The 27,782-nt window shown below is 47.7% G+C and overlaps 1 protein-coding gene across 2 annotated transcripts in view; it reads right to left on the bottom strand.

The window, feature by feature from the left end:
- Nucleotides 1-231: 231 nt before the first annotated feature.
- Nucleotides 232-27,782, bottom strand: part of LHFPL4 (LHFPL tetraspan subfamily member 4) — a 166,990-nt gene continuing 139,439 nt past the window's right edge. Inside the window, exons 2-3 of one of the 2 annotated variants that reach the window (XM_068252563.1) lie at nt 10,557-10,793; nt 232-2,352 (exon numbers count right to left, since the gene is read on the bottom strand). In XM_068252563.1, coding sequence (XP_068108664.1) covers nt 2,339-2,352; nt 10,557-10,793 — 251 coding nt within the window. In that variant the 3' untranslated portion in view covers nt 232-2,338. Of the gene's footprint in view, nt 2,353-10,530; nt 10,794-27,782 lie in introns of those variants that run through there. The other variant, XM_068252562.1, reaches the window with a different exon arrangement.

Genomic DNA, 27,782 nt, shown 5'->3' with positions numbered 1-27,782 from the left:
GATCTACTTACCCGGGGCTTCCTCCAGCCACTTGCAGCTGACAGCATTGCAGCCGCCGACCCGTGGTCCCCGTCGGTGCAGAGGCCGACCTCGAGGTGGTACTCTACCACGCCTGTGCGAGAGCCGCTGTAAATCAAGTCCACGTTTTCCGCAGTGTACTGCGCAGTCACAGAACTATTGCGCCTGCGCAGTACACTATGAACAATGTGGACTTGATTGACAGCAGCACTTGAGCAGGCACAGTAGAGGAGGTCAGCTTCTGCACTGGTGGGGACCCAAGGCCGGCACCTGCAAGCGGAGATGCTGCGTGGGACATGTCAGCTGCAAGGGACTGGAGGAAGCCCCGGGTAAGTAAAGCCGGGGAGGAGAGGGTTTTTTTGGTTGATAACTCCTTTAATGACCAACCTCTATTGTCCTTCTATGGCATTCCCTGCCGCGGGGCAACTCTCCTTTACCCTCCTCCGACCCTCTCCACAGAACAGAATAGGCTTGCCGAGCTGTGTGTCTGAACAATCGTGATGGTCATGTCTAGAAGAAGTCAAGGAGGAGCATTGTGCTAAGTTTGGTCAGCTGACAGATATGTAAGTCTCTGATTTGCTAGTCATGATCATGTGCTAAAGCAGGATGTGACCACAGCAAATCAGAGCTTTGCTAATCTATCAGCTGATCAAACAAGTTGCATGCTTCACCATGAGTTCTCCCAGATATTATGGCCATCACTACTGAACAATGATCGTTCTCAGTAGGGATGCTCATTTTGAATCCGTGAACTTGAAATTTTCACATTTCTGTTTTCCAAATTCCAATCGGAATTCGGAAATCAGAAAACAAATTTACCACAATTCGGTAATTTTAGCACTTTCACAAAACTCTGAAGCATTGGATCAATTGGAGAAAGCAGAATTTTTAGGCAAAAATCGGATCACCATTGTCATCTTAAACCAATCACAAGACTGATTTTACGTTTTTACGATTTCTTTCACCACTTTTTTTTGCATTTTTTGATGCAAAAAATGACTAATAACAACATACTCCTCGAAAGTCGGAAAAACGGGCATTTTTTGACCATCCCTAATAGAACATTCTCAGAAAGGCAACAGTAATTGAAAGTGTGTTTGCACTTTTAGTAAATCAAGCCCGATACGCGATTCTCCATTTCCACGCAAGTTGTATAAACAAAAAAGAAAAGGAAAGATGCCGCCACATGATCCCCTCCGCGACTCTCAGAATAATACTTCCAATCTCTTACCACGCTATATACTTTCCCTACTCAAAATTACAGAGAGAATGATAAGATTGGGTTGGACCGCCCTGCAGATCGGGGGGAGTATTTGTCAGGAGTGACGAGGACACTGAAATAAATGATGTTTCTCATACGGACATCAGTGCTTCTACCAAACGCTAAAGTGTTGTAGTCCGCGTCTCTCACCCCTCCGGCGCTCAGCTCTGTTCCCCATGGATAACAAGACAATGCACTCAGCATTTCACAGTCTATGCAGAACAACAAGTCAAAATGCTTTTTTTTTTGCTTTTTTTTTCTCTTTTTTTCTCTTTTTTTTTTTTTTTTACCCTGTTGTGAGAAGTTTCTTGTGAGATGTCCATGTAAAAATAATAAAGAAACCACGTCCCTGGCACTGTACAAAAGGCATCAGCTGAAATCAGGCCTGCGCACAGTTTAGCCAAAAACAAGAGCCAATGAGGCCTTGTCCGAAATATACATGTATGTACAGAGTTTTCACTAAGTTCCCTTCTTACGTGAAAAAAAAAACTTTTCTCTTTCCTTTTTTCTTAGGGTAAGGTGAGACGTCACAGGGTATCCATGGAGATTGGTTGCTTTTCAGAGGTATAAATGCTTTCATTTTAATTCAATACAAAAAAATCGCAACACATTTCACAGAGGGGAGTTTTTTGTTTTTGAACAGGAGAGCAAATAGAAGAATGTCGCGTTAATTAAAAAAAAAATACAAGAAAAAGTTTGCCATTGTAGCCTTGTTGTAAGTGATGGTTGAGTACATCCACGGTGAGAGGTTCGGGTGAATGGATTAGGGATGGCATTGCTGGTTCCTCTAGGGTGGAGGAGATTGGTGTTCAGGGGTGGGGTCTTGATTGGGTGGGCAGTGCAAAGACCCGCCAGATGAGGAAGAATTCTCTTCAAGGCTGAGATGCTGAACCAGACTTCGCGGTTGGCTGTTAGGGTGGAGGGTAGTCAAGGCAATGTGTCCAAGGGCAGCAAGACAAGAATCGGAGGGGAGGAGTACCAAAGGGGTTGTAGGATTGGCAGCCTGAAGACATTCCTGCATTGTTGAAAGCATTGTGGCCCCCTTACTTTTAGCATCATCTATTTGATGTCATCTATGGAAATAAAAAGACATAAATAAGAATATATACATTTGTGTTTTCATTGGTTTTCTTCAGTTAAAGTAGGTAAGAGTGATATGGAGGCTGCCATATTTATTTCCATTTAAACATTATCTATTGCCTGGCTATCCTGCTGACCCTCTGACTCTAATACTTTTAGCCATAGCCCCTGAACAAGCATGCAGCAGATCAGGTGTTTCTGACAATATTGTTAAATCTGACAAGATTAGCTGCATGCTTGTTTCTGGTGTGATTCAGACACTACTGCAGCCAATTAGATCAGCATGGCTGCCAGGCAACTGGCATTGCATAAAGCTAATGGGATCCCATATTTAAATAAAAAAAGTCAGATACTCACCTAAGGAGAGGGAAGGCTCTGGGTCCTAATGAGCCTTCCCTCTCCTCTCCCGGTGCCCTCGGTGCAGCGCTGGCTCCCCCGTTCACTTCCCCCGCCGAGGCGGCGCACACGCGAGTGCGTCATAGAGGGCGTGCGCAGTGTAGAGTGGCCCGAGTGCTCCCGAAGCATTTACGAACCGGAGACAACGGTATTTGACTGAAACGGTCGAATACCGCTACGGGGGAGCCAGCGGGGACCGGGAGAGGATAGGGGACGCTCTATGGGACCCAGAGCATCCCTCACCTAAGGTGAGTATCTGACTTTTTTATTTAAATATGGGTTCCCATTCACTTTAAAAGGAAATAAATATGGCAGCCTCTGTATCACTCTCACCTCGGGTTCACTTTAAAGGACACCTGCCATGAGTGGAATATGGAGGCCACCATCTTTGTTCCCTTTACAGAATATTTTGGTTTCAGTAAACTACCACACCCGAGACAAGCATGCAGGGCCGGATTTACCATAAGGCACTGTAGGACCGTGCCTACAGGCGCCTGATGATGGAAAGGCGGCTCTCTCGCTTCCCTTAGTGCCTCCCTCCTTTCCTATGCTGTATCCCGATGAGAGTGTAAGCAAGAGCTTACTTACCCTGCTCTTGGCATTCCACTGACAAGATCTTCGTTCACCTTTGTGCACCTCTAGCTACTTAATACTGAGTGTACCTCTGGCTACCTAATGCTAAGGGGCACCTGCAGCTACCTATGACAGGCAAGGGAATGAAGAGAGAAGTGACAGCTGGGCCAGCCAGCACACTTGCGGTGCAGTGTGGCGGGTGTATGTGGGTTCCTGGAGGGGAAAGTTTAGGGTGCCAGGACATCTGTGCCTATGAGCTCCTGTGATGTAAATCAGGGCCTGCAAGCATGCAGGCAATAGATTAAGGCTTAGGTCTGATCAGCCAATCTGCAGACTTGTTCTGGGTGGCCAATTCACAAAGTATTATTATAGGGAGAAAATCAGCTGTATGGCTGGGGGGCAGGGAGATGTACAGCAAGCCCCCCAAGTATCCCGAATTTCGCGGGACCGTCCCGATTTGGGGGGGGGGGGGGGGGCGCTCCCGCTATCCCGTGCCACCCCCTTGTGTCCCGGCTGGGCAGAGAGGGGGGAAAAAATGATCGAGGTGCCAGCCGCGCCAATGTGTGTCACATTCCTCCCTCCCTTCCTCCGAATGTGCCCCCTGTGCCCTCCCCCCCCCACCCCCGCTTGCAGAGTAAGTGTGCGCAGCAGAGCGAGCTGTCATCTTACCATTCATCCACGCGTACCGGCAGCCGGCTTCACTCTGCATCCTGTGACGTCACAGGAAACAGAGAAGAGCCAGCTACCGGTACGCATGGATAAATGGTAAGATGACAGCCCGCTCCGCTGTGCACACTTACTATGCGAGCAGGGGGGAAACAGGGGGGCACATTCAGAGGAAGGGAGGGAGGAATGTGATGCCGGTATCCCACATACCGCATTGGAGTGGCTGGCGCATCGATCATTTTTTTTGCCTCCTCTCCAGTGGCACCATCCTCCCCACCCACAGGCACCACCCACATACTGTACGTTTTTACATAAAATCTTTATGGTATGCATGACTAGGGGTGTGTCGGGGTGTGGTTAGGGGTGTGGCATAAGTGTCCCGCTTTCTGATTTCAAAATGTTGGGAGGTATGGTACAGCTGGAAGCAGGAAGTTGCATGCCTGGAAGCAGGAAGCTGTATTGCCGGAGGCAGGGAACCGTATTGCTGGGGGCAGGAAACCGTATGGCTGGAGGCAGGGGGGTTTAACCGCTAGAGGAAGGGGGGCTGTATGGCTGGAGACAGGAGATCTGTACAGTTGGAGGCATGGGGCTGTATGGCTGAAGGCAAGGGGGCTGTATGGCTGAAGGCAAGGGGGCTGTATGGCTGGAGGGAGGGGGGCTGTATGACTGAAGGCAAGGGGGCTGTATGACTGGAGGGAGGGGGGCTGTATGGCTGAAGGCAAGGGGGCTGTATGGCTGAAGGCAAGGGGGCTGTATGGCTGAAGGCAAGGGGGCTGTATGGCTGAAGGCAAGGGGGCTGTATGGCTGGAGGCCTCCACCTCTGTTGGGAGGTGATATTTTATTATATCCCTAGAGAAAATTCTAAATCTCCTAGGAAGCAGGGATTCCTTCGTAAGCCTTATTGGAGGTTGCTGATTCTTTGCAACCTTAAAACGGGGTTGTCAGCCACAAAATCAAATTCCATTTTCCCACTGCTCTGTATTCTACATGCAGTCTGCATTGCAAGCAGGGGCGTAGCAATAGGGGGTGCAGAGGTAGCGACCGCATCGGGGCCCTTGGGCCAGAGGGGCCCCAAAGGGCCCTCCCACAACTACAGTATTAGCTCTTTATTGGTCCTATGCTCATAATAATATCTTCTAGAGATACATTGAATAGTGGTAATCATTAACAAACTGTTCCCCATCCCCTTCTTGCACCTCTGACACTGTAGTTGCCATTGGCAGATTTTGGTGCGCCGTATCAATTGTTATGTATAGAGTGCTTGGGGGGCCCCATTGTAAAACTTGCATAGGGGCCCACAGCTCCTTAGCTACGCCACTGAATTTGCAAGCATTTCAATATAACCATACATGTTTCTGTTGTAATGAATCTTATCTCAGGCAGCCTGGCTCCTTTCTGGTACACTGTTGAGGAGAGGGAAGCTTGTTATCTTCCCTCCCACATTTCTGCTCCTCATTGATTGGCTGAGGGCAGTTCAGTGTGACAGGAGGCTGAGAAGGGAAATACACCTGACCCCTCTGCAGAAGCTGCTGAAATACAATATATGCTGTGCTCACATGTGTTTACACAGCAAGAAAAAAATAGTAAGGGAGGAAATTAAATCAGGAATGGCTTCAGTCAGAGGCAGTAAAGATGGAAAATGCCTAAAACAGTTTTCTCATTTACTTTATAAAATTCACAGAAATCAAAACGTGGACAGTACAATAAATATGTTATGTAAGTAGAACAAGTATTTATCTACTTATATATGTTTTTTTTTCTCCTGGGATAGTAGGCTGTCCTTTATATGAATTCCCTATGTGACGTGTAGGCAGCCATTGCCAGGGCCTCCTGGGGACCCAAGCAAACACAGAGAGAGAGAGAGCATACTGGGAACAGAAATAGCACTGAATATTATGTACAGATCTCACTCCCCTGCTGCCATCTAATACTGCTAGCAGCAATACGGGCTGTCCGAGACAGCTTGTCCCCAGGATAATGTAATCAATCAAGCCAAATATAGAACGCAATGAAAAGCCTTGCAATGTTCAGGTGGGACCACACGGTGGTGCTCTCACACCATCTCTCACGCCAGCTATAGCAGAGGCTTCCAGTAATTCCTTTATGTCAGCGATGGATTATTAAATACACATCTCTATTCTTATTCACTGGCCTATTTCCACATCCATCAGTGGTATGGGCACTTATCTTATGAATATACATTAAGAATGATGCAGAACTGGATGGGAACAGCTCAATAAATGATCTATGTCTGTCTGTCTGTCTGTCTGTAGACTTCTGACTATTTGAGTACAGCAAAGTCCCCGTTATCTGGAACTCGGACAACCGGAAGTCTCAACTAACTGGCGTGACCAGGGCCGGATTTACCATAAGGCACTGCAGGCAGGGCCGAATTTCAGGCAAGGCCACAAAGGCTATGGCCGAGAGCACTAGGATGGGCAGCAGTAGCAGTTAGCCTGCTGAACATTCATCCTGATACACAGTTTGCACATAGCGGTGGGCGGCTACCAACAGCTGGATCTGGCACTCGGGGGATGAAGGGGCAGCAAACGGGCTTTAACAGTGATCTCTGAGCTGGCTGTCTGTCACAGTATGTGCCGCTCACCAAGGTGCTTACAATCTAATTCCTGCCATCATGTCACTAACTGTCCTCAGAGGAGCCTACAATCTAATCCCTGCCATCATGTCACTAACTGTCCTCAGAGGAGCTTATAATGTAATCGACACATGCCGTCACTTCACTAACTGCCCTCAGAGGATCTTATAATGTAATCCCTGCCATCATGTCATTAACTGTCCTCAGAGGAGCCTACAATCTAATTTCTGCCATCATGTCACTAACTGTCCTCACAGGAGTTTATAATGTAATCGACGCATGCCATCACTTCACTAACTGTCCTCAGAGGATCTAATAATGTAATCCACACATGCCATCACTTCACTAACTGCTCTCAGATGAGATTATAATCTAATCCCTGCCATCATGTCATTAACTGTCCTCAGAGGAGCCTATAATCTAATCCCTGCCATCATATCACTAACTGTTCTCAGAGGAGCTTATAATGTAATCCCTGCCATCACTTCACTAACTGTCCTCATAGGATCTTATAATAAAATCCCTGCCATCATGTCATTAACTGTCCTCAGAGGAGCCTACAATCTAATCCCTGCCATCATGTCACTAGGGGCTTGATTCACAAAGCGGTGCAAAGTGTTTGCACGCCTGTGAAAAGCCCTTTATCACGCCTAAACTCAGTTTAGGCGTGATAAGAAGAAACTCGCGCGATCTCTCGCGCGCAAAGTTTTGCGCGCGTAGCGCACCGCGCTGCGCGCGCAGTGTACCATGCTTCGCACGCAGCGTCCATTGAGCCCTATGGGACTTTGCGCGCGCAGCGCAAAACTTTGCGCGCGGGAGCTTCGCGCGAAGAGCAGCACAAATCGGTGATAACTCAGCTTTGCACGGCTTATCACGCCTAAAGTCTTTTAGGCGTGATAACTGAGTTATCACCGCTTTGTGAATCAGGGCCTAACTGTCCTCACAGGAGCTTATAATGTAATCCACACATGCCATCACGTCACTAACTGTCCTCAGAGGAATTTATAATGTAATCCCTGCCATCTCGTCATTAACTGTCCTCAGAGGAGCCTACAATCTAATCCCGGCTCTGTTGGAAGGAGGGGAGAGTTTAGGATGCAGTCGGTCAGCTGGCGATAGTGGGCCTTAGGCAGTAAAAAGTACAAATACGGCCCTGACTGTAGGCGCATGCCTACAGGTGCCTTATGTGGCAGAGGCGGCTCCCCGCCCTTTCCAAATGTCTCTCCCAGCAGAGCCGGAGAGCGATGTCACTCGCAGCAGCAGGCACATAGTTAGAGGCGGAGATCCGAGGATTAATCACTGTCTCCTGTGGAAGTGAGAGTAGAGTAGTGGACAGTGTGGGTATTGCATCTTCCTCCCTCTGTCCCTGCACCGAATCTGCTGCAGCGCAGATCAGCTGTGCACTCTGGCCACACACACTGTCATTTGCCGCCTGCTCTTCTCATCTTGGTGGGGGATGGGCTTGAGGCAATGTGAGGTGGCGACTTAGTTGTGTGTAGCCTCCAATCATGTGTAGCCTGTTTTATAAGGTAACTAGGGCCATATATCTAATTATTGCCACTTTTTTTATTATTACAGTAGAGGGGACCTTGTCCAAGATTTGGCTGGACAGGCCCACTCTTTGATTTACACCACTGCTAGGTTCATGTACATTTAGCTCTTTATGTGATATAAGAAAATAAGGGCCTGCGTTGGGGGTGCGGCCTTTGTTGAGAGGCGGAGTTTAGGGCGCTAGTGCCTACAAGCGCCTGAAGTGTAAATCCGGCCCTAGGCGTGCCTGAGGTGATAACGGGGACTACGTTTTGGGGGTTTTGCAATTAAAATACTTACCAAGCCTCCAGCAATGTTTTTTAACACCTTCCTGTAGGTCCCGGCAGCTTTTTGGTGTCTGTACACGGCTCCCTGCATGTCACGTGACCTGCCACGGGTCAGGCACAACTCCCAACTGTCTTTCTTTTGGAGGGACAGTCCCTCTTTGGGAACCAAATCACTCTGTCCCTCTTTCTACCTCTTTTGTCCCTCTTTCAGGAATGATGTACAAATCTGTGTAAATATATGTATTTTTCTACTGAAAAATCTGTTTAATTGACTCTAAACTTTATTCCCATCCTTTAAATTGATATATTTCTTATTTTCAACTGTTAATATGAATAAAAATGAACCAGGATAGAAAGGACCAGTGTGATTTGAATAATAAAACAACGGAATTAAATCTTTATGGTACGTGTGACTAGGGGTGTGTTGGGGCGGGATTAGGGGTGTGGCTTAAATGTCCCTCTTGCTTGTCTCAAAATATTGGGAGATATGGGTAAGGTGTCACGCCGAGAGCCATGCATGGGGGATACTGGAGAGCCGCCGGGAGCTACACGAAGATTAATAAATGATCATTCCCCAGTTTACCTGACTCTTATTTTGTAAACACAACTGAACTTATTTTGTACACACAACTGAACTTATTTTGTACACACAAAATTTGGTACACAAAGGAAGTTGCAGGGCATGCTGGGTTGTCCTTTTTTGCTTCTCTACTTTCCCCTCAGACTTAACTGATGCAGCCCGATTGGCTGAAACCTCTTTCTCTCCTGTTTTCCCCTCCCACACCTCTGTTCCTCTCTGATTGGCCAATATTTCTCATGCAGAGACAATGCACTTTCTATAGTGGAGGGCGGGCAATGCATACACAATCAGGCAGAGGAAAGTAAGGGAGGAAATTACATCAGGATTGGCTTCAAAATAGCCACAGTTAAAATGGAAAATACTAAGAAGGATTTTCTCTTTTTTTTACTGTACAAAAATCACTAAAATAAACATGTGGACAGTGCAATACATGTGTTATGTCAGTAGAGCAAGTATTTATCTACTTACATAAGTGGTTGTTTTTTTATGAGATAGTATGGCTAACAGCTCCTCTGTGAAGACTAGAGGCCCTGCAGTGACATGTGGTAGAATGCAGTAAATTCAGAATACCAACTTTTATGCTCATTATTCTGGTTTCAGTATCATAGTGCACTGTATACAAATAGCATATCTTGCCTTGTATACAAAACATCTGTTGATTGGAGAGTGCGCATTACTGGCTGTCAAATTCAAGCTTCCATGTAAATGTGATGCAAACTGTACGAAGCTTGGAATTGAGCCAATCAATATTGTCAGGAAGTGAATTTGATTGGTCCAGTTCCAAGCTGCATACAATTTTGAATGGAAGCCAAAATAACTGGCATCTCGTGGACCTTTTCTAGCTTTCTTCCCTCAGAGCTGACAAGTTACGGTCATGCTGGGCCCCATAACGGCCATTACGTCTGCATGGCCAGAACTGATATTATTAATTGCTGCAGTGCATCGTGGGAGAGGTTTCCAGTTCCATATGAGATATGCAAGGAGGGTTCTTCCATGAAGCAACGTGAATCACATGTTTCGGGGTGGCAACAATTAGATGGCAGCAGGAGGCGGCTCCCCTCCCCAAATGTCCCCCTCCTCGCACTCTCGCCGTCCAGAGATGCACAGGGCCGCTTCACTCACCGGCTCAGCGTTCCATCATGGGATCTCCTTCCCCATTTCCAGCATCCTGTATCCATGGCTACAGCATTGCCTCATGTGACCTGTTATGTGCTCCCGGGTCACATGAGGTACCACTGTAGTCAGAGAGGAAGCAGGACTTGTGGCTGGTGATCCCATCACTAATTTGCTGAGAGCAGGTGAGTGATGCGGCGGCTGTGCAGCACGTATCTAGGGAATCAAAGCAGGGATACTGAGGGCCAGCACTGAGGAGATGCTGTCTTGAAGGAAGCAGAGGGAGATAAGTGTAGCGCCAGTGCCTGCAATGTGCAGCAAGATGTCTCCAGTCCGGCTTTGCACACACATCGAGGGCTTGGTCCTCACAATGTATTGCAAAAAGTCTAGAACTGGCCCTGGAGATATGAGGCCCTTAGCTCCCACTGTGCTAGACCACACTGGTCACTAGTTTACCTTTGTTGTCTGCCTTGAGTTCTTCGTGTAGCAAGTCGTTCTGTCTGTTACCCAGGACGAAGGCCAGGAAGGAAAGGATGAGGGCGTTTAAGATCCCGATGATGGCCAGGATATAGGCCCAGCGGATAGAGCAGTCTCCCAAAGAGTACTTCCCAGTCTTGTCCCCACACATGTCTCTGATCGTTTCAGCGTCCCATCCATCCGGGAAGATCATGCAGGCCAGGACCAAACATACAGCTGGAAGAAGAAGAAGCAACAATAAGATCCCTGATTTTACATCCTACATATTACAGTAGAACTAATGTTTCCCAACAAACGAACTCTCCAATCAGTGCAAGGAACTGACATATCCATTTTTACTTGCTTTATAAGACATTCTTGCAACAACGTGGTGGTTAAAGCCTAAACATTAACACCATCTATCCAGATACAATGAGTAGTAGGAAGGTGCGTACACATGCACTACTACTGTAACCTGCATGCATCCGAAATCAACCCCCACAGCACAGTTTTTGGCAAGAGCTCATACAGACTCCTCCTTCAGCTGCCGGGGGGTGTGCACTGTTGCTAAGCAGGTTCAGCTGCTGCAATCGCTTAAAGGAGACCTAAAGTAAACCAAAAAAGCTAGTTTACTTACCTGGGACTTCTACCAGCCCCATGCTGCCGCCCGGTGCCCGCACTGTGACAAACCAATCCTCCGGGCCCCCGCAGCAACGATGTTTCATTTTTGGCATAGCTACCAACTGTCCTCCTTTTGGATGGGTAGTCCCTGTTTGGGAACCAAATCACTCTGTCCCTCTTTCTTCCTTATTTGTCCCTCTTTCAGGACTGATGTATACATCTGCCTTAATATATGATTTTCTTTCTTCTGAAAAATGTGTTTAACTGACTCTAAGCTTTATTCCTATCATTTAAACCGATACATTTCTTATTTTCCAATGATAAAATAAAGAAAAAACAATGGTGAGAGAGAGTTGTACAGGGATGGGAGCGAAACCATGCCAACCTCCTCCACAAGCCCATGTTGAAGAGGTTCGGGGGTTTCCAGCGGTGGATCGAACAGCAAGCTCGAGGGGGATGAGGGAAGCCCCTGGACCAGGGCCAGTTCAATACCCAGTGGGGGCCTGAGGTAGAGGTAACCTGGGGGAATCCCCAGCAAACTCAGCCCCCAGGGCCGCCAAGCCAGCTGCAGCCTCCCGATCTCCCCCCTTAACCCTTACGTGCTCCCCGGGGCCCCTGCGTGATACCATCATACCAGCGTGGTATCTCACCTGTCCTGGCGGCAGTGCGCTGCTCTCACCTTCTTCCTGCTGTCTGCCAGGCAGTGAGATATGAAGACGGGAAGCATGAAACATCCAGAACAGTGCGCCAGCCGCTGGGACAGGTGAGATACCATCATACCAATGCTGTTATAGTGCAGGGGAGCACGTCAGATTTAGGGGGGAAGTCAGGCCCGGCAGTGCTCGGGGCAATTGCTCCTTTGTACTTATGGAAGTCCCGGCCCTGCTCTAGATTATACAGAGGATTCCCTCTTTTAAGGTATCTGCCTTGGGGAGTGGGCACTTTTTTTCTATACAGTTAAACTTTAAAGGGCCAATTTGCAGGCAACAAAGGTAAGTTTGGGCTAAGGACCTCGGAAAACACCTAGTCTAGACACATCAAATTCTTGGCCAACGTCAGTCTACCATGTGTATGACTGAGGCTTAACTTAAAGTGACCCAGAGATGAATAAACCCCCTTTTCATTTTACTTACCCGGGGCTTCCTCCAGCCCCAGAAGCACGGATGCGTCCCTCACCGTCCTCACGTGTGCCTCCTGCGGTCCACCCGGAATCCACCGTGTAGCCGCAACGAAACCCCTTTAGATGGCTCAGACTGACTGAGTCAGCTAGGGCGTTCTGCGCTTGTGCAGAAGGTCAGCGCATGTGCAGAAGGTCCGCGCATGTGCAGAAGGTCCGCGCATGTGCAGAAGGCCCCCTGCTGACGTCACACAGTCGCTTAACGAATCAGATTGCGGCTTAACGGAGGACCACAGGAGGACGGCGACGGACGCATCCATGCCTCTGGGGCTGGAGGAAGCCCCCGGTAAGTAAAAAAAAAAAGAAAAAAAAAGGGGGGTAGGGGGTGTGTTTATTCATCTCTGGGTCACTTTAAGTGCCTCTGTAGGAATGCAGTGAAAGTGGACAGCTCTGTTTTCTGCAGTGTTCATTGTGTTTCAGAATGCTCCATGGTCTGGCTGGAGGGATTAGCTGTGAATCAGATACAAAACCTAAACCCCACCTAGACACTAGTATACACGTTTACAACTATCATTATATATACTAATGCCAAGTATGATATACCTACCACTATGTCCATTATTTGTTATATGTACCTATCATCATGTTCATTTTATGTATTTAGACCAATTATTATACACTTTTCTCTGCTCATGAGGGTATCAGTCTGATATGTCCATTTGACTCTGGTTTACAGTTCTATACTCCATATTCGTTCACTGCCTGATGAAGCAGGATTTTTCCAGTGAAACGCGTTGCAACGTTTTTTTTGGAGTATGTCAATACATTTATGTAGTTTTGAAACTGACAGTTTCTTGTCTGCTTCGAGGAGGTAAGTCCGCCACAACCTCCTCAGCGATTTAAACAATTTTAGTTTGTTTTACTCTTTTGGCGCCTCTGTTCATTGTGTAATATAGCTGTGAATCAGAGGTTTATAATGAAATCAGGCGGCCAGTAACGATCACACAGGGAACCCCCACCAGGACACACAGCGTCCGTTCCCCTCCATCGCTATGGCAGCCTCCACAATCCCAGAGGTTACTGTGAAAACATGAAGCAATCTTTGGTTCTTAAATAAAAGCGAGTCCGTCAGAGAACAGAAATGTCTCCGTTCTGAAGAAGGCGTGTGCAGCGGCCACAGGAGTTCCCCAGTGTTACTTTGTCAACTGTCATTTTACCATGTTCCATAAAAAGACTAAGCGGAATACTTTTTTATTCTTTTTTTTTTTCCTCCCGAGCGCTTAATGGGCATTGCGTGTTCCGCTTCTCCTCAGCGCCGAGCGCGACAGACTCGTTAGGTGGAAAAACGTCTATTTATTGTCTTTTTATTTCAGCAGTGGGCAGGAGATTATGTCCTGATGGAGTCTAATCTCCACACATTAAGGGAATTGTCGCCATGGTTACAAGGAAAACAAAACAGGATTTCTATTTTTATAAAAAAAAAATTTTTTTGCAGTTTTATAAAAATCTAAGTTATCCGTGAACTGAAATGGAAAAACCATTTTGATATTAAATTCCAAAAAGAAGTCTCTTGTCTAAATTATCTGTAACTTAGATTTTTTTCAACAGTAGTGGTTTTCTTAGCATGTATTTTGTTAGCTTGTTTTTTGTTTTAATTTTGTTAATAATTTTTATTTAAAGGAAAACTGAAGCGAGAGGGATATGGAGGCTGCCATATTTATTTCCTCTTAAACAATACCAGCTGCTTAGCAGCTCTGGTGGTCTATTTGGCTGCAGTAGCGTTTGAATCACACCAGAAACAAGCATGCAGCTAATCTTCTCAGATCTGACAATAATGTCAGGAAAACCTGATCTGCTGCATGCTTGTTCAGGGGCTATGGCTAAAAGTATTAGAGGCAGAGGATCAGCAGGACAGCCAGGCAACTGGTATTGCTTAAAGGACCACTATCACAAAAATTGTAAACTTTAAAGTGCATGTAAACACATACAAATAAGAAGACACAGACACAGAACATTTATATCGCGCTTTTCTCCTGGCGGACACAAAGTACCAGAGCTGCAGCCATTAGGACGCGCTCTATAGGCAGTAGCAGTGTTAGGGAGACTTGCCCAAGGTCTCCTACTGAATAGATGCTGGCTTACTGAACAAGCAGAGCCGAGATTTGAACCCAGGTCTCCCGTGTCAGGCCTGGAACCCACTGAAATCTGCAAACGCTAAACGCAACCGCTAGCGTTTTGTATGAGCGGTTTGCAAGTGAATTCATGATCGTTTTAGGGAGCGTATTTAAAAAGTGTATTTTATGTGTCAGCGGTTGTGTAGCGTTTAGCGATTCGTGTTTTAATCCTGATTAGTCCTCTCAATTAATTTTAATTTTGTTAGTGTGCTGTAACTTCAAAACGCTAGCAAAACCGCTCCGTTTAGGTTTTGATAAGCGATTACGCTAGCGTTTGTATACTTAACATCGAAGCGCTAACGCTCCTAAAATGCTGCATGTTCTGCGTTTTCGTTTTTGGGAAACGCAAACGCTTCTGTGGAAGTTGCCCCATCTATTAACATTAGCTGAGCGTTTTGGCAAAGCGCTAGCGTATCGCAGCGCTGCCAAAATGCTCACAAAACCGCTCTTGTGGGTTCCAGCCCTCAGAAGCAGAGCCCTTAACCAGTACACTATCCAGCCACTGTTTCTTCCCGAGTAAAATGAGCTATAAATTACTTTTCTCCTATGCTGCAGTCACTTACAGCAGGTAGTAGAAATCCTGACAACACTGACAGGTTTTGGACTAGCCCATCTTCACATGAGGGATTCTCAGGTTTTTGTTTATTTTCAAAAGCACTTAACCAGCCTGGCGGTATGGACGAGCTTAGCTCGTCCATTACCGCGGGAGGCTGCCGCTCAGGCCCTGCTGGGCCGATTTTCATGAAATAAAAAGGTGCACATGCAGCCGGCACTTTGCCAGCCGCATGTGCTACCTGATCGCCGCCGCAGCGTGCAGCGGCGAAAGAGGGTCCCCCCAGCCGCCCGAGCCCAGCGCAGCCGGACCAAACAGTTCCGGCCAGCGCTAAGGGCTGGATCGGAGGCGGCTGACGGCAGGACGTCGGCTGACGTCCATGACGTCACTCCGCTCGTCGATGGCGACGAGGAAAGCAAAACAAGAAGGGCCGCTTATCGCAGCCTTTCTTGTTACTTCTGATCGCCGGAGGCGGAGACTAGTCCAACACCTGTCGGTAATGTCAGATTTCTACTACTTACAGTAAGTGACAGCAGCATAGGAGAAAAGTAATTTATGACTCATTTTACTCCGGAAGAAATGTACTTCTTATTTGATTTGTATGTGTTTATATGTATTTTACATTTTACAATTTTCACAATAGTGGTCCTTTCAAAGGAAATAAATATGGCAGCCTCCATATTCCCCTCACTTCAGTTGTCCTTTAAGCCACTTTTACATTTGCCTGGCAAGTGTGCATTGCGTTACTCTGTTTTGATGCAGGGTAATGTAACGACAATGCAAGGCAGTGGGCCTAGCCCACTTATAGTGACATATTGCGGCAGAAGTTCCTGATTGGCCGGCGACCCACCACAAAGTCAACAGCGCGTTACCATCAAACTTCTGCCGTGAGACAGCAGTGGCAGAATGCATGTAAGTCAATGGACAACCTTTTTTATGCATTTTTGTTTTTTATGCATTTGCATATTTGTAATATTCTCAGCTTTTCAATGGAGAAACATACAGTATCATATTTATTTTGTAAAAAAACGCATGTGTAACACAAGCATTTTTTTCCGACATAGGAAAGCCTTATATGCCAATCACATTCGATTTGAATACAGTGTGCGGAAATACGCTACATACTGTGCGTTTTAAAAATCTTACAATGCAAAATGCAGATCAATGTGTTTTGCAATGCGGCCCCTAGGCTTACGGGCCCCTGAGATGGGCATTGCATAGGCTATAACAATTTAAAGAGAAACTGTAATTGAACTTCATCCCAAATTGAACTTCATCCGAATCAGCAGCTGACACTCCCTTTCCCATGAGAAATCTATTCCTTTTCACAAACGGATCATCAGGGGGTCTGTATGACTGATATTGTGGTGAAACCCCTCCCACAGTGTGATGTCAGGACCATGGTTCTGACATCCTACTGTGGGAGCCTTGTTGCATTGTGGGAAATAACAGCGGTTTACAGCTGTTTCCAAATGCCAAAAAAGCAAGCAGCATCTCCTTCCACTGACATCACCTGCCAGCAGTAAAGATGTCGCCATGTGATAAATGTCAGAATGTGAATCAGGGAGAGGAAAGATTTTACAATGGGCAAACACTGACTAAATCATTTATACGTAATTATTGTACAAATGAAGCACTTTTGTTTATTACATTAATTTCACTGAAGTTCCACTTTAACTGTCAATACAATAAAAAAAAAATGACGTTCAACATTAATTTTTTTCCCCGGACCCCACTGTTCCTGAAACCACCACCTAGGAGAGCACTGTGAAAACAAGACACAGAAATGGATTAAAATGTAATAGGGCCCTAGCCAAAGTAGTAGATCCCCCCCTTCCTTTTGTGGTCTTTTTGGTAAGCTGCAGTGGAGAGAGGTCAGAGAAGGTGGCTTGTAGGACCCTTGTCACCCACTACGCCCCAGGCACCTGCCTATGTTGCCTGGTGCATGATCCTGCTCCGACAAGATATAATAACTCGATTATACCCAAACTCTATTCCAATATGTAAATAGTTAGAAAACTTCCAGCAAGTATTCATTTCTGCCTTAATTTATTTAAAAAAAAATAAAATAAAAAATAATAATACACGGGGCTTTGTAAGCTGAGCAGCTGTGTTAAATATTTATTAGCTGTGTGAAGTTTCAGCACACATAAATGAAAAACAATACAGAAAATGAGTTTGTTAACTTTCACAAAAAAACTTTAAATTAAACTGACCAAAAAACCTGCCAGACGTTCCTTTTGAAGCTCTTCTGTCTGTTCTGCTGAAATGATAATTACATTCTGGAGGGAGGATGGGGAGATTTGCAATTCAAACAGAGGCCCAATGCAATATTGATAAGTGAGATTTGAAGTCTCTCCCTGCTTTGCTCGGGGGAGCTGGGTGAGGCGTCTCTGCACAGAAGCACCCGGGAAACCAGGACACATCCCTGCACTAAGCTGCTCTGATTATTAGAAGCTCTGTCCCTACTCTGCAAATTACCATCCCTGTCCAGCATGACGCGGGATGAGATCCCATCTCCCCAGCCAGCCGCAAGAGCTTGGAAATACTCTTAATTGTAAGACAGAATCTATTTACCTTCAATACATTTCTCTTTGGGCTCTGTTGGGGTCTGCTTTGGGTTGTTGTGAATTAAATAGAAAAGTTGTACAAAAGTTTTACTTTGCGCACATGCGGTCCCATAGCGCCCAACTTTTGGAGGCAGGAAAAAGGGACACTAAGACACACCTTTAACCACACCCCTATTTTTTAAAACCACTCCCTGGTTTCTCAAACCACGCCCTGCCTCTATACAGTTTCCTGGGTTCTTGAGGTCACCCCCACCCTTATGCAGAGATTAGCACACGGAGCAATGGTAGGCAAAGGCAAAGAATAAGCACAGAACACATATGTATTAAAGTAAATAAATTATAGTAAACAACACTACATAAAGAGTTATGACTATGCTAAAGAAGAAAATAAAGACTGAAAAAGACCGGAATGTACAAAACATTTAGGCCTCGATTCATCAAGACTTATCGAATTGGTTAAGACAAGGTAATGTATGCATATTGCACATATCCTCCACCGATGCCTATTCCCTCCAGTGTCCCGCTGCCTCTCCTCTCTATTCCTTTTCACAAACAGACCATCAGAGGGCGCTGTATGACTGATATTGTGGTGAAACCCCTCCCACAAGAAACTCTGCGGACCGTGGTACTCCTGGCAGTTTCCTGTCTGTAAACCTTGTTGCATTGTGGGAAATAGCTGTTTACAGCTGTTTCCAACTGCCAAAAAAGCATGCAGCAGCTACATCACCTGCCAGCAGTAAAAATGTCACCATGTGATAAATGTCAGAATGTAAATCAGGGATTTAAAAGATTTTACAATGGGGAAACACTGATTTATACTGACTCATTTATACATAATTATTGTAAAAATGAAGCCCTTTTTTATTACATTATTTTCACTGGAGTTCCTCTTTAACTGTCTATTGTTATCTTTTGTTATGTACTGTACTGTGTGTTTTTGCACTAGCCTACCGTGACCACTGCAGCTTCCGCATAGCAAGGAGGGTCACCAAGATGCTAATAAACTGCGGTTGGATTAACTGGATCAATCCAATGCAGCCGCTGATTATTTTGATTGATCCTGTTCCAAATTGCATATATTTGCATTAAAGATTAATCTACAATTTGCATCAATTCAAAACCCTTAGCATCTCTGTTGCAGAGGTATGAAACATTCACTTTAGCACCTGAATTCTTGGGGGTTTTCATATTTGGAGGGGATCGCAGTTGGAATGTTCTTTATCTAAATATTTTTGCACTTAGGGGTCCATAAGGCTGGGCCCACTAGAAATAGCAAATGCGTTTTGCGAATCGCTTTTTGTAGCGACTTAAGCAAAGTTTTCCGGATCAATTTCTGGTGACTTTAAACCACTTTCCAATTTAATTGCACAGCAAAATGTAAATGTTTTCCGGATGCTTTTTTTGCGTTATAATTCACGTTTAGAGTTGGGCCGAACCTCCGATTTTAGGTTCGCGAACTTCCGCGGAAGGTTCGGTTCGCGTTAAAGTTCGCGAACCGCAATAGACTTCAATGGGGATGCGAACTTTGAAAAAAAATAATAATTATGCTGGCCACAAAAGTGATGGAAAAGATGTTTCAAGGGGTCTAACACCTGGAGGGGGGCATGGCGGAGTGGGATACATGCCAAAAGTCCCGGGGAAAAATCTGGATTTGACGCAAAGCAGCGTTTTAAGGGCAGAAATCACATTGAATGCTAAATGACAGGCCTAAAGTGCTTTCAAACATCTTGCATGTGTATACATCAATCAGGTAGTGTAATTAAGGTACTGCTTCACACTGACACACCAAACTCACCGTGTAACGCACCGCAAACAGCTGTTTGTGTAGTGACGGCCGTGCTGGACTGGTGCGCACCATGGCGAGAGTGCAGGTTTTGGTGGCTTTACAGCCCATATGGTCGCCTGGCTGATGTAGCTGAATGACAGAACAGTGACTGTCCAGCTGATCAAATTTGGTCTGACCACAATGAGGCAACGACCTTATTATCGTGGGTGTGCCCCCCGAGACACTCATCTAGGCGCCGGTCATTGCTTCATTGTGATACGCAAGCCCCTTCACCACGGCAAGGTAATGATCACGAAGGGGAATGGACGCATGTACATGCCTTTTCTTTTGTTGTTGCAGCTGCCCGCAGTGCAGCCAGAAAAATTAGGCAGTCATGTACACGCACCAGAAAAATTATTACAGCGGCCGCTGCTAGCAGCGGCCTAAAAAATTCAGCAATCCGCCTGGAGTCCCGGACCCTGTTGGTGGTGGCGGAGAAGGTAGTCAAGCGGCCTGCAGGCAGACATGCTGTGTGGAGGAACTGGGAGCGACTTGGTCTTCTTGGGGCAGGCCAGGCAGCCAGTCACACGGCGTGCAGGCAGAGATGCTGTGTGTGCGGGGACTGACTTAGTCTTGGGGCGGGCAGCAGCCCTCCGGGATCCATGCCTCATTCATTTTGATAAAGGTGAGGTACTTAACACTTTTGTGACTTAGGCGACTTCTCTTCTCTGTGACAATGCCTCCAGCTGCGCTGAAGGTCCTTTCTGACAGGACGCTTGCGGCAGGGCAGGAGAGAAGTTGGATGGCAAATTGGGACAGTTCTGGCCACAGGTCAAGCCTGCGCACCCAGTAGTTCAAGGGTTCCTCATCGCTGTTCACAGCAGTGTCTACATCCACACTTAAGGCCAGGTAGTCGGCTACCTGCCGTTCCAGGCGTTGGTGGAGGGTGGATCCGGAAGGGCTACGGCGAGGCGTTGGACTAAAGAACGTCCGCATGTCCGACATCACCATGAGATCGCTGGAGCGTCCTGTCTTTGACTGCGTGGACACGGGAGGAGGATTAGTGGCAGTGGTACCTTGCTGGCGTTGTGCCGTCACATCACCCTTAAAGGCATTGTAAAGCATAGTTGACAGCTGGTTCTGCATGTGCTGCATCCTTTCCACCTTCCGGTGAGTTGGTAACAGGTCCGCCACTTTGTGCCTGTACCGAGGGTCTAGTAGTGTGGCCACCCAGTACAGCTCATTCCCCTTGAGGTTTTTTATACGGGGGTCCCTCAACAGGCAGGACAGCATAAAAGACGACATCTGCACAAAGTCGGATCCAGTACCCTCCATCTCCTCTTGCTCTTCCTCAGTGACGTCAGGTAAGTCAACCTCCTCCCCCCAGCCGCGAACAATACCACGGGAAGGTTGAGCAGCACAAGCCCCTTGCGATGCCTGCTGAGGTTGTTCTCCTGCCGCTGTCCCCTCCTCCTCCCCCAAAGAAACACCTTGCTCATCATCCTCTGAGTCTGACTCGTCTTCTGCACACGACTTCTCTTCTTCCTCCTCCTCCCCCCTCTGTGCTGCCGCAGGTGTTGAGGAAACAGCTGGGTCTGATGAAAATTGGTCCCATGCCTGTTCCTGCCGTAACGGTTCCTGGTCACGCTCATTCACAGCTTCATCCGCCACTCTACGCACAGCACGCTCCAAGAAGTAAGCGTAGGGAATTAAGTCGCTGATGGTGCCCTCACTGCGGCTCACCAGGTTGGTCACCTCCTCAAACGGTCGCATGAGCCTGTATGCATTTTCCATCAGTGTCCAGTTGTCGGGCCAGAACATCCCCATCTTCCCAGACTGTTTCATTCTACTGTAGTTGTAGAGGTAGTGGGTCACGGCTTTCTTCTGTTCTAGCAGGCGGGAGAACATGAGCAGGGTCAAGTTCCAGCGAGTCGGGCTATCGCAAATGAGGCGTCTCACCGGCATGTTGTTTTTGCGCTGAATTTCCGCAAAGCGTGCCATGGCTGTGTAAGACCGCCTCAAATGCCCACAGAACTTCCTGGCCTGCTTCAGGACATTCGCTAAGCCAGGGTACTTTGCCACAAATCTTTGAACCACTAGATTCATGACATGTGCCATGCAGGGTATGTGTGTCAGCTTCCCCATTTGCAAAGCGGCAAGCAGATTGCTGCCGTTGTCGCACACCACGTTGCCTATCTCCAGGTGGTGCGGGGTCAGCCACTCATCCACCTGTTTCTTAAGAGCAGCCAGGAGAGCTGCTCCAGTGTGACTCTCCGCTTTGAGACAAGACATGTCTAAGATGGCGTGACAGCGTCGTACCTGGCATGCAGCATAGGCCCTGCGGAGCTGGGGCTGTGTAGCTGGAGAGGAGAACTGCCACTCAGCCAAGGAGGAGGAGGACAGCGAAGAGCATGTAGCAGGAGGAGAGGAGGTGGCAGGAGGCCTGCCTGCAAGCCGTGGAGGTGTCACAATTTGGTCCGCTGCGCCCTGCTTGCCATCGTTCACCACCAGGTTCACCCAATGGGCTGTGTAGGTAATGTAGCGGCCCTGCCCGTGCTTGGCAGACCAGGCATCCGTGGTCAGGTGTACCCTTGACCCAACGCTCTTCGCAAGAGATGACACCACTTGCCTCTCAACTTCACGGTGCAGTTGGGGTATGGCCTTTCTCGAAAAATAAGTGCGGCCTGGCATCTTCCACTGCGGTGTTCCGATGGCCACAAATTTACGGAAGGCCTCAGAGTCCACCAGCCGGTATGGTAACAGCTGCCGAGCTAACAGTTCCGCCACGCCAGCTGTCAGATGCCGGGCAAGGGGGTGACTGGCCGAAATTGGCTTCTTCCGCTCAAACATTTCCTTCACGGACACCTGACTGCTGCTGTGGGCAGAGGAGCAGGAACCGCTCAAGGGCAGAGGCGGAGTGGAGGAGGGTGCCTGTGAAGGTGGAAGGGAGAAAGCGGCAGAAGCAGATAATGCACCTGATGGAGGAGGAAGAGGAGAAGGAGGGTGGCTTTGCTTTTGTGTGCTGCTGCTGCTTTTGCTCAGGTGGCCATCCCATTGCTGTTTGTGCCTTTTCTCCAGGTGCCTTCGTAAGGCACTTGTCCCTACGTGAGTGTTGGCCTTTCCACGGCTCAATTTTTGTTGGCAGAGCGAACAGATGGCTTTGCTCCGATCTGAGGCACACACATTAAAAAATTTCCACACCGCTGAGCCACCCTGGGATGTGGGCACTATGGGGACCTCAGCAGCTGATGCTGAAGGGCAAGTTGGCTGGCTGTACATAGGTGGCGATACATGGTGCCGGACTCTGCCACCAGCTGTTTCTGACGAAGAGCTGCCCCAGCTTCTTTCAGCAACTTCTCTCCTCCTACTACTCTCTGACTCCCCCTCTGAACTGTCCCCCTCTTCATCTCCTCTATTGGGAACATACAGAGGATCCCTATTACCGTCATCATCGTAGTCATCCTGCCCAGCTTCGCTTGCCTCAGACAAATCCAAACTTGCACCATCAGTAGGTCCTTCATCCTCCTGACACGTTACATCCATAGTGTTGCCGCGTAACTCAGACATATTAGCTGGTGAAAATTCATCTGGCTGTAACAACAATGGCTGTGCATCAGTGATTTCAACACTAAATAATTCTTGCGAAGTGTCAAATGCAGCGGAAGTGGTGCTAGTAGTAGCGCTGGTGGCTGAGCAAGATGAGGTGTTCTGTGTCGCTAAATACTCAACCACGTCCTGACAATCTTGGGAGGTGATGGGACGTGCCTTCTTCCGAGCACTGTACTGTGGGCCAGGTCCACACGAAATTACATTTACACGACCTCGCGCAGACCTGCCGGGTGGCCTTCCTCTGGCTCTGGCACTACCTCTTCCTCTACCTGTTTTGTCCATATCGGGTATGCACGGAGTGGTATATCACACTGCGTGCACTCACGTAGGTAGGTGGGTTCACTTAACTGCACAGGTATGCGCACTGATGCGGTGGGTTCACTAAACAGAACAGGTATACAGTGGCGGGTTCACAGAACAGGTATGCAGTGGCAGGTTCACTGAACACAACAGGTATGCAGTGGCGGGTTCACTGAACAGGTATACAGTGGCGGGTCCACTGAACAGAACAGGTATGCAGTGGCGGGTTCACTAAACAGAACAGGTATACAGTGGCGGGTTCACTAAACAGAACAGGTATACAGTGGCGGGTTCACAGAACAGGTATGCAGTGGCAGGTTCACTGAACACAACAGGTATGCAGTGGCAGGTTCACTGAACAGGTATACAGTGGCGGGTCCACTGAACAGAACAGGTATGCAGTGGCGGGTTCACTAAACAGAACAGGTATACAGTGGCGGGTTCACTAAACAGAACAGGTATGCAGTGGCGGGTCCACTGAACAGAACAGGTATGCAGTGGCGGGTTCACTAAACAGAACAGGTATACAGTGGCGGGTTCACAGAACAGGTATGCAGTGGCAGGTTCACTGAACACAACAGGTATGCAGTGGCGGGTTCACTGAACAGGTATACAGTGGCGGGTCCACTGAACTGAACAGGTATGCAGTGGCGGGTTCACTAAACAGAACAGGTATACAGTGGCGGGTTCACTGAACAGGTATACAGTGGCGGGTCCACTGAACAGAACAGGTATGCAGTGGCGGGTTCACTAAACAGAACAGGTATACAGTGGCGGGTTCACAGAACAGGTATGCAGTGGCAGGTTCACTGAACACAACAGGTATGCAGTGGCGGGTTCACTAAACAGAACAGGTATACAGTGGCGGGTTCACTAAACAGAACAGGTATACAGTGGCGGGTTCACTGAACAGGTATACAGTGGCGGGTCCACTGAACAGAACAGGTATGCAGTGGCGGGTTCACTAAACAGAACAGGTATACAGTGGCGGGTTCACAGAACAGGTATGCAGTGGCGGGTTCACTGAACAGGTATACAGTGGCGGGTCCACTGAACAGAACAGGTATGCAGTGGCGGGTTCACTAAACAGAACAGGTATACAGTGGCGGGTTCACTAAACAGAACAGGTATACAGTGGCGGGTTCACAGAACAGGTATGCAGTGGCAGGTTCACTGAACACAACAGGTATGCAGTGGCGGGTTCACTGAACAGGTATACAGTGGCGGGTCCACTGAACAGAACAGGTATGCAGTGGCGGGTTCACTAAACAGAACAGGTATACAGTGGCGGGTTCACTAAACAGAACAGGTATACAGTGGTGGGTTCACTAAACAGAACAGGTATACAGTGGCGGGTTCACAGAACAGGTATGCAGTGGCAGGTTCACTGAACACAACAGGTATGCAGTGGCGGGTTCACTGAACAGGTATACAGTGGCGGGTCCACTGAACAGAACAGGTATGCAGTGGCGGGTTCACTAAACAGAACAGGTATACAGTGGCGGGTTCACTAAACAGAACAGGTATACAGTGGCGGGTTCACTAAACAGAACAGGTATACAGTGGCGAGTTCACAGAACAGGCATGCAGTGGCAGGTTCACTGAACACAACAGGTATGCAGTGGCGGGTTCACTGAACAGGTATACAGTGGCGGGTCCACTGAACAGAACAGGTATGCAGTGGCGGGTTCACTAAACAGAACAGGTATACAGTGGCGGGTTCACTAAACAGAACAGGTATACAGTGGCGGGTTCACAGAACAGGTATGCAGTGGCAGGTTCACTGAACACAACAGGTATGCAGTGGCGGGTTCACTGAACAGGTATACAGTGGCGGGTCCACTGAACAGAACAGGTATGCAGTGGCGGGTTCACTGAACAGGTATACAGTGGCGGGTCCACTGAACAGAACAGGTATGCAGTGGCGGGTTCACTGAACAGGTATACAGTGGCGGGTCCACTGAACAGAACAGGTATGCAGTGGCGGGTTCACTGAACAGGTATGCAGTGGTGGGTTCACAGAACAGGTATGCAGTGGTGGGTTCACAGCACAGGTATGCAGTGGTGGGTTCAATGAACAGGTATACAGTGGCGGGTCCACTGAACAGAACAGGTATGCAGTGGCAGGTTCACTGAACAGGTATGCAGTGGTGGGTTCACAGCACAGGTATGCAGTGGTGGGTTCACAGCACAGGTATGCAGTGGTGGGTTCACAGCACAGGTATGCAGTGGTGGGTTCACAGCACAGGTATGCAGTGGTGGGTTCACAGCACAGGTATGCAGTGGTGGGTTCACAGCACAGGTATGCAGCCAGACAGGAACAAGTTAAGCCTAACTAATCTTTCCCTGAGAGACAGTCTGCAGCAGCTCGCCCTACTCTCACTAACGCAGGCAGCACACGAGTGACCGTAATGGCCGCCGCTGCCTGCCTTATATAAGGGGGGGTGGGGCTCCAGGGACTAGTGTAGCCTAATTGGCTACACTAGGCCTGCTGACTGTGATGTAGAGGGTCAAAGTTGACCCTCCATGTGCATTATGGGGCGAACCGAACTTCCACAAAGGTTCGCCTGCGGGACGCGAACGCGAACCACTGAAGTTCGCATGGAACCGTTCGCAGGCGAACCTTTCGGCCCAACTCTATTCACGTTCGCGTGACTTTTTATTTTTTACCAAAGTCAATGATTCTCTATTGATTTTCATTAGATGTATGCCACGCCTTAGGCGTTTTTTTTTCTTTTGCTGTACAAAATGCAGATGCGAAAATTCGTACAAAAATACATGCGATGCCGTTAGATTTGTTGAGAAAGCGAATTTGCACATGAATTCTGCCATGAGTGAAAGGTGCTTAAAGGGAGTCTGAAGTGTAAAAAAATATAAAAAAAGATACTTGCTGAGGGAAGGCTCTGGGTCCTATATAGGCTTCCTGGTCTCCTCACGGTCCCTGCATTCCTCTGCAGGCTCCCCCATTAGCAGTCTACAGACCATGGGTTGTAGACTGCTTTCATCCGTGTTGGGCTGGCTTCAGCAGTCTTCGGAAGCACTCGGGCTATCAAAGACGGCCGCTCCGTACTGCGCATGCGTGAGTGCCTTCTCTCGCGCATGTTCACATGCACAGTACAGAGCTGCCGGTCTTCGGGAGTTTTCAAAGAGTTCTGAAGACCCAGCGGCGGGAAATTCAAATGGGGGAGCCTGCGGGGGAAAGAGGACACCATGAGGAGACCGGGAATGCTCTATAGGATCCAGAGCTTTCCCTCTTCTTAGGTAAGTATCTGGTTTTTTTATAATTACGCTTCAGACTCACTTTAAAGGACATCCGAAGTGACATGTGACATGATGAGATAGACATGTGTATGTTCAGCGCCACGCACATAATTAACTAGGCTGTGTTCCTTTTTTTCTTTCTCTGCCAGAAAGAGTTAAAAAATCAGGTATGCAAGTGACAGTTTCTGTCTGGATTGGTAATGAGTCGGACTATAGCGTAACCCTCAGTGATAAAGAATTGCAACCATAAAACACTTTCCTGCCAGTAAATGGCTTCTGAGAGCAGGAAACAGATAAAAAGGCTCAATAGTTCATAGATTTTAACTCTGTAAAAAAGTAAAAAGTAGATTTCAAAATAAAATAAAACTGTGGGATAACTAAAAAAGTAATTTTCAGAAGGAGGATAGATACAATTGTTAATCTCAGTTTATTTCCACTTCAGTTGTCCTTTAAAATGTGTAATTTTTGTACCCATTTTACAGGTAATCTGAAGTGAAAACAAACGTATGATATAATGAATTGTATGCGTCGTAAAGCTAATGCTGGGCATACACGGTTCGTTTCTGCCGCTCGATTCTCCCGTTCGATCGTTTTGCTGCTCGATTCTGCAGTCGATTCTTATCTTTTTCTATTCACTTCTATCACAAATCGAGCGGCGAAACGATCGAACGAGAGATCGGACATGTCGGAGATTATCTATTAAGCCATCTGGCTCAAAAACGAACTGTGTATTCCGAGCATTAGAAGTAGAACATTAGTAGCAACAGGGGCATAACTAGACATCACTGGGCCCCCCTGAGAAACTTTGGATGGAGCCCCCCCACCCCCTCGCTTTCTGCACAGGAAAACTGAGGACCAATGTGTTTTCCCCATGCAGATAAAACGCCTAGACGGAAGCGAGTTTAAAACTCGCTTTTTACCTTATAGTCACATGGGCATGTTTGCCCCCTGCTAAAACGCCGCTATCCTGTGGCTGAACAAGGGGTCTTTACCCCCCAAATCCCCCCTTCAAAATCCACTACCAACTTGGTCGTAGATTGTGCTGCTCATGGAGGCAGAGCGAATGGCCTCCATGCGCGTCTATCAGCGGCAGATCTCCGCCTCTCCCCCGCCCCTCTCAGTGAAGGAAGAGGGAGAGGGGCGGGCGGAGGCGGAAATACGCGCTGATAGACGCGCATGGAGGCAGGGCTGCGGCCATTAGCCCTGGCTCAACAGGAAGCGCTCACCGGGAACAACGGAGGGGATTTGGAGGGTAA

This window comes from Hyperolius riggenbachi, chromosome 9 (assembly GCF_040937935.1).
Source record: "Hyperolius riggenbachi isolate aHypRig1 chromosome 9, aHypRig1.pri, whole genome shotgun sequence".
NCBI lineage: Eukaryota > Metazoa > Chordata > Amphibia > Anura > Hyperoliidae > Hyperolius > Hyperolius riggenbachi.
The sequence above is the reverse complement of the archived record's forward strand: the minus strand, read 5'-3'. Positions and strand labels throughout refer to the sequence as shown.